Here is a 14,409-nt window from a genome sequence, read left to right as displayed (position 1 = left end):
AAGCCCGATTCCTCCATTTTTGAAGGCTACTTTTGCTGGATATAGAATCCTCCATTGGCAGTTTTTTCTTTCATGTCTTTCATCAAATTTGGGAAGTTTTTGGCCACTGTTTCTTCACATATTTTTTCTGCCCCTTTCTCTTTCTCTTCTTCTTCCAGGACTCCTATTATGCCTATGTTGGTTATGCTTAATGGTGTGCCACGGGTCTCTAAGATATTGTTCATTTTTCTGTATTTTTTCTTTCTTTTCCTCAGACTTTTCATTTTAATCGACCTGTCTTCAAGTTCGTTGATTCTTCTCTGTGTTCAGATCATCTGTTGAACCCTTCTAATGAATTTTTCTTTTTTTTCCATATTTATTTATTTGTCTGTGATGGGTCTTAGTTGCAGCATGTGGGATCTTCAGTTGAGGCCTGCAGGATCCTTAGTTGCAGCATGCAGGATCTTTAGTTGTGGCATGCAAACTCTTAGTTGTGGCATGTGAACTGCTAGTTGCGGCAGGTGGGATCCGGTTCCCTGACTAGAGATGGAGCCCAGGCCCCCTGCATTGGGAGCACAGAGTCGTAGCCACTGGACCACTGGAGAAGTTCCTCTAATGAATTTTTCAATTCAGTTATTATACTTTTCAGCTTCAGAATATCTATTTAGTGTTTACATTTTCTGTCTATTGATATTCTCTATTTAGTGAGACATCATTCTGGTTTCTTTTAGTTCTTTGTCCATGGTTTCCTTTAGCTCTTTGGGTGTATTGAAGGCAGTTGATTTAAATTCTTTGTCTAGTAAGTTCAGTATCTGAGCTTCCTCAGGGACAGTTTCTGTTCATTTCTTTCTAATCCTGTGAATAAGCCACACTTACTTGTCTCATGCGTGCCTCATAATTTTTTTGTTGAAAACTGGATGTTGAAACTATATTTTGAATATTATGATGTGATAACTCTAGAAATCAGATTCTCCCCCCTCCTCAAGTTTTGTTGTTATTGCTTATTGTGGGTTGTCGTTGCTTGTTCAGTGACTTTTCTAAGCTAAAGACTGTGTTCTTTGTGCTGTCACTGAAGTCTCTGTTCTAGCTTTGTGGTCACCTAGGGACTTAACAGGATTTTCTTAAATGCTTGGATCCAGAAAACCCAAAAAATTCCCAGTCTTTGCAATTGCATACTGCATCTTTGTTGGAGCACACCTTTAACACTCAGCGCAAAAGTTTACAACTCTGCCTTTGCCTTTACTACCTGCTCATGCAGGGCTTGATAGTCAGCTAAAGGTGAGAGCTTACGGCCTTCTCAGGTCTTTGCTGAGCATGCACCCTGCCCATGGCATGTGCATGGCTTTCTAGATTTTCAGGACTATGTGGAAGCTTTTCAAAACTCTTATTCCCCAAAGAAAAAGAGTTGGGGTGGGTGGGGGGGATGGATGAGGTAGATTAAAATGCCACAATGCTCTCCTGCTAGCTTTCAGTCACTTTTTTCCTTAAGTAAGGATTCATTTGGTTGTTGTAAACTTTTAGCTGTTTTCCAGGATTCCAGTACTGTTGATTCTCACAGTTTTTGCTAGCTTTTAGTGTTTCTGTGAAGGAACACGTGGATTCCCCAACTGCCATTTTCACTGACATCAGTTGAAGTAATTCCTTTTTACAGTTGCCTGTTAGAATGTGTTGCATTCTGTAGTTTATAAACTGGTTTTTTTTTTAAATCTAGGATTTCATTTATTTCAAACCATAACCCTGTGTAAAAGATGCTGATATTCTTAGAAAGGTCATGTTACTGTCCAAGAAATGGACCAGAACTGAAACTTAGGTCTTCTCATTTATACTCCTGTACTGGTGTTTGGATTGTTGGTTGGTTTACAGCCAACTGGGACACTTTTGAGAGTGAAAGGGGGTGCCAATAATATTAGGCAGGAAAACAGGCATACAGTGAGATGTTAATCTTGAGATAAACCCCTAAAGAAAATGCATCTAGTGGTCACAAAATGGGTTTTCAGTCCAGCTTGTGGATTTCAATATCCACCCCCCCCATGGGAGAGAAGTGTTTCTTTGTTACGTTTTATATTGACTTTTAAGTGCAAGGAGGCAGATCTTTTTTTAAATTAATTTGTTTTTGTAGACTAATAATTTAAAGTGTTTAAACTTAAGCTTTAGAGGATTTATAATTTCATTGTGTTAAATATACACACTGTTGAATGTAAATCTCATTCTTGTCTTTCTGAAACAAAAGCTTTAAGGATAATTAGGTGTGATTTTTTCATTTTCTATGATATAGACCTAGTGGGCCTATTTCACTTAGGAAATAGTACTGTTTTCCTAACTATTATATATATGTTCTTTGTTCAGTTTCTGTTAAGAGTTGTCCTCACTAACTTCAATGGTAATCAGATGGCCACCAAGAAGTTGCTTTTGGGAATGAACATGGCCTCACCTGGCAGAGAGTACCTTTACCCTTAGGCCACTTGAGTGATAAAATTTCCAGGAACCTCAGCTCCTCAAATATGCCAGTTCCTAATTTATTGCAAGTTCTGTTTTCTTCATAGTAGATTTTTTTTAATGATTCTTTAATTGAAAAACTATTCTTAGTAAGACAAGAAAAATAAAAAGGTTTTAAAGATTAGAAAGGAAAAATAAAATTATCAATTTTTGCAAAGGTACAAAGAAAATCCAAGAAATGTTCAGATAAATTATTAGAATTAGTGAAAATATCAACATCATCTGTATTTCTATTTACCATCACTGAGCAGTTAGAAAACCAAAATTTTTAAATATACAATTTGCATTAAATATCTAGGAATAAATCTTTTAAAAGATATATAAGACTCATACATACACATGCTAAAAAAAAAAAAACTGTCAGGAAATTATCAAGAGAAATTAAAGAAGACCTAAATAAATGAAGTGATCTGTCATGTTTATAGCTGAAGGACTCAGTATTATAAAGATGTCAGTTCTTCCCAAATTGACATATAGATTCATTGCAGTTCCAGTTGAAATCCAGCAGGTTTTTATAAATTTTTTATCCATTAATAAATGAAGCTTCCTAAACTCTTGTCTTTTCCCTATCTTTTGAGGGCCTAGTGGGAACCCCAAGTCAGGACAGGGACAACACATCCATTCCAAGGCCACCAGTCATTTTTACTCTTTAGCTGTGAGCAGAATTTTTACCTTTTCCAAATCTCTATTTTTACTCTATGAAGTATGGAAAATACTAACTGTACCTTCTCCAAATTGAAAAGCCTTTGGATTATGTAAGTAAAGTGCTGTGTAAATCCAAGGCAGTGATAATAATTATAGCTATTTTAAGCTTGTAATATGGGGACTTCCCTGGTGCTTCAGCGGTTAAGACGCCATGCTTCTACTACAGGGGCGCTGGTTTGATCCCTGGTCAGGGAACTAAGACCCTGCAAGCCACACAGTGCGGCCAAAAAAAAAAAAGAGTTATAAAGTGTTTCTGACCTGTTTTTACATGTTTTGTTTGTAAATGTTTAGTAAGTTGTTAGCTATGAACACTCCTGTTAAGTTCAAGAGCAAAATAGGAATGTCCTTGTCACTCATGTTTAACATTGTTCTGAAGGTATTAGCCAGTGCAGATAGAAGTAAGAAACAGACATTTCAAATAAGGAAATTAAGGAGATGAAAATTCAAGAGAATCAACCAAGAAGTCATGGCACATAATAAGAGAAGTAAGATGGTTGAATATAAAATTAATAACAAACTAATTGCCTTGAAAGATTAAATAATAGGACTTCCCTAGTGGTGCAGTGGTTAGGAATCCGCCTGCCAATGCAGGGGACACAGGTTCGAGCCCTGGTCCGGGAAAATCCCACATGCCGCAGAGCAGCTAAGCCCGTAAGACACAACTACTGAGCCTGTGCTCTAGAGCCTGTGAGCCACAGCTACTGAGCCCACGTGCCACAACTACTGAAACCCACGTGCCTAGAGCCCGTGCTCTTTAACAAGAGAAGCCACCGCAATGAGAAGCCCGTACACCGCAACAAAGAGTAGCCCCTGCTTGCTGCAACTAGAGAAAGCCCGCGCGCAGCAACAAAGACCCAAGGCAGCCAAAATATTAATTAATTAATTTTTAAAAATGCACTTTAAAAAAGATTAAATAATAAGAAGAATTACTTTAGGATAAATTTAACAAGGTATTGCCACAGTTGTATAAAGAAAGTTTTTTAGTGCTACTTTTAATGCATTTAAAAGGGAATGCTTGGACTTCCCTGGTGACACAGTGGTTAAGAATCCGCCTGCCAATGCAGGGGACACGGGTTCGAGCCCTGGTCCGGGGAGATCCCACATGCCGCAGAGCAACTAAACCCATCCACCACAAATACTGAGCCTGTGTTCTAGAGCCCGTGAGCCACAACTACTGAAGCCTGTGCACCTAGATCCCGTGCTCCACAATAAGAGAAGCCACCGCAATGAGAAGCCTGTGCACTGCAATGAAGAGTAGCCCCTGCTCAGCGCAACTAGAGGAAGCCCACGAGCAGCAACAAAGACCCAACACACCCAATCAATCAATCAGTCAATCAGTCAGTCAGTGGAATGCTTGAACAAATTGCAGAGCATATACCATGTGCTTGAATAAGAATTTTCAACATAGAGATGTTCATTCTCCCTAAATCTTTAATGTGAGCCCAATAGACATACCAATGGGAATTTTCTGTGAGAAAGTTGGGACTAAATAAACTGATTTTTTAACATCATGTCAAAAAAGAAACAAAAATCAGGAAAATTCTGAAAAGCATGGTGAAGGGGAGAGTGTCTATCCTTACAGATACTAAAACATTATAACACTATAATAATTTAAATTATTTATATGATATATGAATAAACATTATTTGAACAGAATAGAAACTTTAGCAGTAGGCTCAAATATAATTTAATTTGTGATAAAAGTGACATCCCAGGTAAGTGGGAAAAGATGGATTTTTCTCTAAGTAATATTTGGAAATTAGGTAGCCATTTGGAAAAAGTAAAATTGTATCCATCTCTCGCATCAACTTCAAAATAAATTCCCAGATAAATCACAGGCTTAAATGAACCTAAAATGAAGTAGCAAAGATACCAAAAGAAGTGATGGGAAAGAAATTCTTACAACCTTTGACATAAAACCCAGAACTCTTATAAGAAAGATGGATAAATTCAACTATATAAAAGTTTAAAATGTTTGGCAGAAGTAAAGACAGATGACAACTTTGGGAAGATATTTGCAATGTATATCATAGAAAAAGATCAAATTTCCCTCATATATGAAGAGCTCCTATAAACAATTAGGAAAAAAGATCAACATCCAATAGGAAAATGGGCAAAGATTAAGAGAGAGCAGAGAGGTTTATCAGTGGTTCTTAAAAGAAAATACGAACTTCAGCCAGTAGAGAAATGCAAATTAAAATTACCCAGATGCTGCTTTTTTTAAAATTACCTATTAAATTGTCAAAAATTCATATGTTTACTAGTTGATAAGAATACAGGGAAGTGGCATTTGCCCACTTTGTGGTGGGTTTATGAATTAGCATAACCTCTATGGAAGGTAATTTGATAATACCTATAAAAATTAAAGTGTACATACCCTTTGACCCAGGTTTTATACTTCTAGAAATCTGTTCCTCAAATGTATTCATCCATGTGCAAATTGATATGTGTCTTTTTGGGGGTGGGGAGGCTGCGTAGGGTCTTTGTTGCTGAGTGCGGTCTTTCTCGAGTTGCATCGAGTGGGGGCTACTCTTCGTTGCGGTGCGCGGGCTTCTCATTGTGGTGGCTTGTCTTGTTGCGGAGCACAGGTTCTAGGCGTGTGGGCTTCAGTAGTTATGGCACGCAGAATCAGTAGTTGTGGCTTGTGGGCTCTAGAGCACAGGCTCAGTAGTTGTGGCACACAGGCTTAGTTGCTCTGCGGCACGTGGGATCTTCCTGGACCAGGGCTCAAACCCGTGTCCCCCTGCGTTGGCAGGCGGATTCCTAACCACTGCACCACCAGGGAAGTCCGATATATGTCTTAAATTATTTATGTCGATATTGTTTTGCTTCAGTAGGAGAGCAAAAATTTGGAAACAACCTAAATATCCGTCAGTAGGGAGCTAGTTGAATAAATATATTAATACCAGCAGTGATCCTCAAGATATATTATTTTGGAGCAAAATTTAGGTGTAAAACAATATAAGTGATATGCTACCATCTGTAAGTTTGTGTGGTAAAATATACGTAACATAAAGTGCAACATTTTAACCATTTTTAACTGGACAATTCACTGACATTAAATCCATCGACAGTATTGTACAACCATTACTAGAACACATCTAGAACTTTTCATCACCCCAAATAGAAACTCTGTACCCATTAAGCAATAACTACCCATTTCCGCCTCTCCCAGCCCCTGGTAAGCACTGTTTTACTTTATTTCTCTATGAATTTTGCCTATTCTGGGTACCTTATGTAAGTGGAATCATGCAAAATTTGTCCTTTTGTGTCTGACTTATATTACTTAGCATAAATAAAAAATTCTCAAGCTTCATCCATAGTGTAGCATGTATCAGAATTTTATTCCTTTTTAAGGCTGAATAGTATTTTATTGTATGTGTATATAACATTTTGTTTATTCATTCATCTGTTGATGGACATTTGGGTGGTTTCTACCTTTTGGCCAATTGTGTATAATGCTGCTATGAACATTGGTGTATGAGTATCTGTTTGAGTCCCTGCTTTCAGTTCTTTTGGATATTTACCTAGAAGTAGAATTGCTGGATGAACTCTGTTTAACTTTTTGAGAAGCTGCCAAACTGTTTTCCACAGCAGCTGTACCATTTTACATTACCACCAGTGATATACAAGGGTTCCAATTTCTCCACATCTTTACCAACACTTGTTACTTTCTGGAGGTTTTGTTTGTTTGACTTTTTTCCCTTTATAATAGCCATCCTAATGAATGTGAAGTGGTATTTCATTTCAGTTTTGATTTGTATTTCCCTAATGAGTAATGATGTGAGCATCTTTTCATGAGCTTATTGGCTATCCGTGTATCTTCTTTGGGGAAATGTCTGTTCAGATCCTTTGCCTATTTTTTGAGTTGTCTTATTATTGCTGAGTTGTAGGAGTTCTTTATATATTCTGGATATTAGATTCTTACCAGAGATATAATTTGCAAATATATTCTGCTGTTCTATGTGTTGTCTTTCCACTTTGTGTCCTTTGAAAAACAGAAGTTTTTAATTTTGATAAAGTCCAGTTTATCTTTATTTTCTTTGGTTGTTTGTGATTTTGATGTCACATTTATGAAACCATCGCCTAATAGAGGGTCACAAATATTTACACCTATGTTTTTCTTCTAAGAGTTTTATAGTTGTAGCTCTTACATTAAGGTCTTTGATCCATTTTGAATTATTTTGTGTATATGGTATATGGTAGGCTTCTAGCTCCATGCTTTTGCGTGTGGAAATCCAGTTGTTCCATCACTACTTGTTAAAGAGACTATTCTTTCCCCATTGAATTGTCTTGGCACCCTTGTCGAAAATCAGTTACCCGTAAAAACTCAATTGTATGGGTTTATTTTTAGACTTTTAATTCTATTCCATTGACCTACATATCTATTCTTACACCTGTGTATACCCTTTAAATCTTCTAACTTGAATCATGTGAATATATTAATTCAAAAATAATACAAATTTAAAATAACTGTTAGCTATGACCACAGTTTACTCCTTTAATTTCTCTCCAATTTTCTCTTTCAGGAAAGTGTGCTGTATTGTCATTCAAGGACTTCCTCTCCTGCAGGCCAACTGAAATTCCAGAAAATGACATTCTGCTTTGTGAGAGCCGCTACAATGAAAGTGACAAACAGATGAAGAAATTCAAGGGACTGAAGAGGTTTTCACTCTCTGCTAAAGTGGTAGATGATGAAATTTATTACTTCAGGTAAACTTGAAAAACTAAGGAAGAAAGAGCACTTCAGCTCCTAATAGTAAAACTGATATCAAAATAGCATAGTCCAGGGTGGGTTTTTTGGTTGTGTTTTTTATTAGGTCTTAAACCAGAGCAGTCGACATTTCAAATAGAAAATATTAATTCATTCAATTAAATATTAAAGGAAAATCCTCATAAAATGCTGAGATATGATAACTGGTATAACAGTCCTCTTGGCGTAGACTTCAGTAATTGTAATATGGAGGCAGAAATCTTTGGTTCTGGTTCATAGCCTGTCTATCAAGAGGTTGCACAGTTCTGTAGACTACGAAAATTCTTTTCACTATATATTGGCAACTAGATCTCAACTTTGCACCCAGTGCTTTTGTGGGTATTCAGCAGGATCCCTTAAAAACAAGCATCTGTAAGTAGGTGTGACTATAAATATACGTTTTAATTCTTTCCCTTGCTGACTTAGAGTAGACATTGCAGATTGCAGGACGTTGCTTCTAGATATTAAGGCAGAACATTGCTTTCTGATCAATCCTGGAGTAGTGTTAGGTGATTTCATTTTATTTATTTGTTCTTATGTCACTTCTTTTAGAAAACCGACTGTTCCTCAGAAGGAGCCCTCACCTTTATTGGAAAAGAAGATCCAGTTGCTAGAAGCTAAATTTGCTGAGTTAGAAGGTGGAGATGATGATATTGAAGAGATGGGAGAAGAGGATAGTGAGGTCATTGAGCCTCCTTCTCTACCTCAACTTCAGACTCCCCTGGCCAGTGAGCTGGATCTCATGCCCTACACACCCCCACAGGTGAAGGTGACAAGTTCCTGTTACTTGTCTTATTTCCAGCTCTGGTTTGCAGCAAATTCAAACCCAAAAGGGAGGAGACATCCAACCCCTATATTATGGGAGCTTCAACCTAGAATGCTACAGGAAGGAACAGGTTTTTTTTTTTTTTTTTTTTTTTTTTTCGCGATGCCACTAATAACTTAAAATTTAATATCTATTTTTTTAAATTTCATAGACAGCTGGTTTTAGTGGCAGGTTTAGTTAGAAAGTTCTTCTTGCCTTGTATTGAAGGAAAGCCATGAGGAACTGCATCATTCTGTTACTCTGTCTTTTATTGCTTATATCTTTTTAGTCTCTCTTTCTTTAGGACCTCATCTTTCGGTTAAGGTGATCCCTATTGGTATATTTTTTTCATTTAGAATTTTCTGAAGACTTGATTGTGAGGTCACTATTATAGATTGCAGTCATGGAATTCAGTGAAACTTTCATTTTTCTTATATGGTAAGAGACAAGGAAGAGCTGTGTTTTGAACATGAAAATGGCCAGCTATAAACTGAACATGTCTATAAAACAGTAGCTGTTGAGTCGCATGTTCCTGGCTTCCAGAAACCTTTAACAATTGACCAGATGCAATGTTCCGATGCACTATAAGAGCTTTCTGTCTTACAGTCTACCCCAAAGTCTGCCAAAGGCAGTGCAAAGAAGGAAGGCTCCAAACGGAAAATCAACATGAGTGGCTACATCCTGTTCAGCAGTGAGATGAGAGCTGTGATTAAGGCCCAGCACCCAGACTACTCTTTTGGTGAGCTCAGCCGACTGGTGGGGACAGAATGGAGAAACCTTGAGACAGCCAAGAAAGCAGAATATGAAGGTAAATAGAGCGTAGGCACAATTGTCTGAGCTTTCTAAGCAAGGGGGTGTTTTCAGCAGTGCACGTGCATAGACAGGTTGAATCTCTTGTTCTTACCACTTGCACGTGAACTTTGTGTTGGGGACTGTCTCAAATGGCTCCCATCCAGCAGTTTAAGTGTCAGCCTTGTCCTGACTGAGGAAGTGCTGTCTCTGACTTGGCCTCTGATCCTGGTGTGGTTTTTTTTTTTCCCCCAAATTTCTCAAACAAATATTTAGCTATTAAAAATTGCATGATTTTTTTTTCTTTCATTAAGTCCTGTAAGCACACATGTGTTGAGCTGGGGAATGATTATACAAGGATGTTAAATATAATTTTGGTTAAAATTCATCTGAAATGGGGCTTTCAAAATCAGTGATCTTCTATTACGGCTCTCGATAAGCCATATGTATAAACTCCAGGCTCAGGCTTGGCTGAAGCGCTTGGTTTCCTAGGCCAGTCCTGGCCTGTGCTGCATTCATAGCTACTTTTAAGGTACTTGGGTTCTCTTTGATAAAGCTCAACTGCCTTCATTTTCCTTTTACTCTATAATTAAATCATTTGGGGCTATGAGCTATCATTCAAGGATTTGGTGGTTCTTAGCCATTAAGGACAAATACTTAAGAGAGGTTTTTGGTTTTTTAATATCAGGCATGACTTGAATAAAGAAATGAGTAATAAACATTAGACTAGGCAGGACTGTTGCCGTTAGAGCTGTATTTTTTTTCCATTTGGAATTGTATATAATGCTTCATTTTGCCAGTTTAAAGCCCTCTCTTGATTGACCATAGTGATCACCATTACTCTTCTTGGCCAGGTCCAAATCCAGCAAGCATAAACAAATTAATTATCAAGGCTGCCTCCTTTATTACAGTTTATGGAGTTTCCAAAGAAAGTCCTTTTTTAAAAAAATAGTTTACTCCTTTCATTTATTACAGTTGATTTATTATTATAAAATTATCTGACAGGCTTCCCCAAGGATCTTCTGCAGAACCCTAGTCCTACAAGATGTTCATTCAGAAAACATTTGTGGCAAAACCAGTTTGAGAAGCACTCCAAAAACTTTCTCTCTTAGAAACTTAACAGTGCATATTGCCATATGAAAGTCTTTAAACCTGTAGTAAATAACCTACTTTTTTCACCTGGCATTTTCTGAAACTTGATCAGGTATTCATGTAATATCAGCTAATATCCCGAAGAACTAATATTTGACAGAATATTCTTTGAGAAACCATAGTCAGTTCTATAAGAACCTAGAACTTTGGAGAGCTTTGGTATTTCTAACCTTAGTGGAAGTTAAGACCAGATACATCACTCAGTGAAATGAAGCTCACATGGCTGTAAAGCCTGGTCCAGGACAAATGAAGCCAGTACTGCATGGCTGGTTATTCAGAGTGTGAACAAGAGCGAGAAATGTGTCTGGAGATGATGTAAAAGTAAAAATGCTGGAGCAGAACTGAAGAGAAGGAGAAATGATGGCTTCTGGGAAATTCTTCCAAATTCAAAGGGGGATCTGAAATTTCAGTGAGAACTTAGTGAGAGGAGCTATATGACGCAGCAGTGTCTGCCTGAGACACAAAATCTGAACTTTTGGTGTTCAGGCCCATTGAATTCAAAACCCAAAGTTTGGAGGTTGGCTGACTTCATTTAATAATTCTCTTTTCTAAGACAGCCCAAAAAGAACCAACAGGTAGCCAGTCCAATTCCATCCACAGCCCTGAAATTTTCTTTTTTCAACTTCATTTTTTTGCTCTCCCATTTTACTGTGTCATTTGTGTAATGAAAATATGAGAACTTAACGTGGGGGTCTAGGTCATCAGTGTTTTTTTTACTGCTAGTTCAAGGAAATAGGTTGTTAAAATGGCCTTTGTCCCTCACGCTCATTGTACAGAGGATCTGTAAACTGGGACAGTGTAGTGAGTGATGACAAGTCTCTGCAGGTAACACTGTCGCAGCCGAGGAAGCTTTGACTTGGTTGACTTTCACATTATCACACAAAGGAGGACTGGAGCCGTTGCTTCTCGAAGCTCTTTAAAGCCATGTGACCTAAGCTGTTTTCCCCTTCCTTAGATCAGCCAGCAGTAGCCTTTTGAATTCCTTGTTGGAGGGTTAATGTGTGGCAGTTGGAGTTTGATACCAGGAATCAGAGCCGCAGGTTGCTGGTTCTCTCTATATCCTTGGACAAGTCACTACCTGTCTCCAGTCTCAGTTTGCCCATGTGAAGAGTGGAGAGGAGTTCCTGTTTATGAACGGTGAAGCAAAATAAACCCTGTATTGTGGGAGCTTTGGGAATGCACATTTCTAGAGTTCTCTAGCAAGGGTCCAGCCTGCTAGCTCCCAAAAAGACTGGGAATGTGATTGTTGGGGCCACTGGCTATGGAGAAGCAGAAAGAGTAGCTCAAAGGAGTGAGCGGTGTAGCAGGGATGTTCCACAGCCCAGAACTGGCACAAGCTAATGCTCCTCTTGCATTTTGGATGAAATAAGTATGAATTCTGGAACTTTTGCTGATTTAGTATGATTTATGGTCAGTATTGAACTCAGCTTCAGGAAACCTGGTTCTGTCAGTACATTCTCCATTGCTTCATATGTGTATATATATTATTCCCTGCTTCTGATGACTGTAGCCTGGAGTATCATGCATTTTTTTCCCTTGGGGTTTATTAAACATGACCTCTTTGCTTCATTAGAATGTACAAATTAGCGTTTATTTTCCCTGAAACCTTGTGGAGGAGGCAGTAAGCTACTTTTCCCTTACAGAGTTAATTTTCTTCAGCTGCTAAACCTCATGACACTAATGACAAGAGTCCTCAAATCTTAGTAAAATTGGGTGCCAGGAATCAGGAAAATATAGTAAGTAACAGTTGTGCCAAAAATTACAATGGGCCATGGAATTGCTTCATGTTGAAATTATAAATAATTTGTAATGCTATTAATACTAGAATAATGGTAGCGCTTCTCATCTTCAGGGTGCCTTGTGAGATTAACCACGTTGGTTATGCTGGTGACGTTTTTAAATAAAATCTGTGCTTTCTGAATGTGTGTTGCAGTCTTAACATTCTTGAAATCTTTGCAGACCAGTTCTCAAGATGGGATAGGAAAGCTGGACTCTAGGTTACCAAGTGAAATCGGCCTGACTCCTCCTGTGTTGAGACTAGTCATCTACTGTTCCTTCCATTGAGACAGAACTGTTGCCTGTGTTTTTACTAGTCCTGTTGAATGCAATGGATGGTATTTTGAATTCCTGGGTTAAAAACAGAATTGAAAATCTGAAATGCCTTTACAGAGCGGGCAGCTAAAGTTGCTGAGCAGCAGGAGAGAGAGCGAGCAGCACAGCAACAGCAGCCGAGTGCTTCTCCCCGAGCAGGCACCCCTGTGGGGGCTCTCATGGGGGTGGTGCCACCACCAACACCAATGGGGATGCTCAATCAGCAGTTGACACCTGTTGCAGGTAAAAACAGGAGCTAAGACCATTTTTTTCCACTTTAAGAAATTCCTTCATTTTTTTTTTTCCTCCAACAAGGAGTAAGCCACAGTCTCTAGGCTTTTCTCATGACAGATTCAAAGTTTGAAGTCATCCATGTTGTCCTTATATCGCCTTTCCCTTATGGGCAATGCCTCCCCTCTACCCCAGAAATGGGCCCTGGGCCCAATCCTGGGAATTGGTAGGGGGCAGCTCTTCCCTGGCTGTGGGCATGGTCTGGCGATATTCTCCACCGCAGACTGCTCTTGATAGAGTTCTACAGCAGAAAATATAAACAGACCCTGAATTCTGTTCTGGAGGGACTCCCAAGAGAAAACACAAAACTAGTCTTTAGGTGGTGATGATTTTCCCATCTCATTCCAGTATTCAGTTTGCCTTGTTCTGCTGCAGCCATCCTTAAAAGACTGACCATTTAAAAGGATTTTTGACAATGAATTGTAAATCCTTTCTTGGTCACCAATGTGCATGACTGCTAAGTAGAATACAAAGTCCTTAATCAATTCATTGTGCCCACTCTGTAATGCTTTTCTATTTAATTACATTAAACTGCATTTTCTGTTAGTATCCCAGTCACATATTTTTAAAAAAAGAAAAGAAAAGATGAATGTGGTTTGCTTGTGTGTGTTGTCTCTGGTTCTAGTAGCCATAGCAAATTTGGCTATTCTTGAATATTCTTGTCTGACGTGTCTCCAATGAGAAACCTGCAGACCACTTCTCGGGTCCCTCCTTTGTGATCTTTCTAAGCCTGGTGAGGTCCATTCAAGCTGTGTTTCTTCTTAAGCAAGCAGTCTGACCTCTTTTTTCAGGGAGTCCAAGATAGTGTTGCTCAAGACAGGCTCATTGGGATGCTGTTTTTGTTTTCACTTTTTTTTTTTTTTGCTTTTTAAGGCAGAGTAGCATAAGATAACTTTTCCATTGTTGCTCCTACCTTTTGTGATGGCAAGTTCTCAAATGCACTATCGCTGAACTCAGCAGTTGCACTCGCCAAAGCACATCTGAATCATGGCTTTCAGTACTTTCAGTGTAACTGATGTTGATCTAACAAATCTCATAATCGCCTGCTCTATTCCATGGCCCATTTTGGTTAATGGGGTGCCAGAGGTTTTTAGAAATCAGACCTTGAACATGGGGACTTTGAAAGTTAGAATTCCCTCATTGACATTCTCTTTTGTTCTATTTGATGTGTGATATTATAGCACTGTGCCCTTGACTAAAAAGCCCAGGGACACATTAACAAAACCAATTCAAACAGCTAAAAACATTGAAAAACAGCAGCTGCAGCATTTTAGCTCCCTGTTGGGGAATAACATCACAGAGCTCTGATGGGTGAGGAGGGTGGCCCCCTTCCAGAAAGCCCCTGCTC

The 14,409-nt window shown here is 38.6% G+C and overlaps 1 protein-coding gene across 20 annotated transcripts in view; it reads left to right on the top strand.

Moving 5' to 3' along the window:
* Positions 1–14,409, top strand: part of PBRM1 (polybromo 1) — a 101,736-nt gene that overhangs the window by 76,925 nt on the left and 10,402 nt on the right. For 17 of the 20 annotated variants that reach the window (XR_016394730.1, XM_022572910.3, XM_022572906.3 and 14 more), the window contains 4 exons: positions 7,710–7,893; positions 8,486–8,696; positions 9,345–9,546; positions 12,849–13,013. Coding sequence is in view for 19 of the 20 variants with exons in the window: in XM_022572910.3 (XP_022428618.1) it covers positions 7,710–7,893; positions 8,486–8,696; positions 9,345–9,546; positions 12,849–13,013 (762 nt within the window). In the remaining variant the exon portion in view is untranslated. The remainder of the gene's footprint in view (positions 1–7,709; positions 7,894–8,485; positions 8,697–9,344; positions 9,547–12,848; positions 13,014–14,409) is intronic. The other 3 variants (XM_089919453.1, XM_022572908.2, XM_022572907.2) reach the window with 1 other exon arrangement.

This window comes from Delphinapterus leucas, chromosome 10 (assembly GCF_059928025.1).
Source record: "Delphinapterus leucas isolate spDelLeu-1000000601 "Yukka" chromosome 10, BTC_Dleu_Yukka2, whole genome shotgun sequence".
In the NCBI taxonomy this organism is placed as follows: domain Eukaryota; kingdom Metazoa; phylum Chordata; class Mammalia; order Artiodactyla; family Monodontidae; genus Delphinapterus; species Delphinapterus leucas.
Note: the sequence above shows the minus strand (reverse complement) of the source record. Positions and strands in the feature narration are given on the sequence as shown.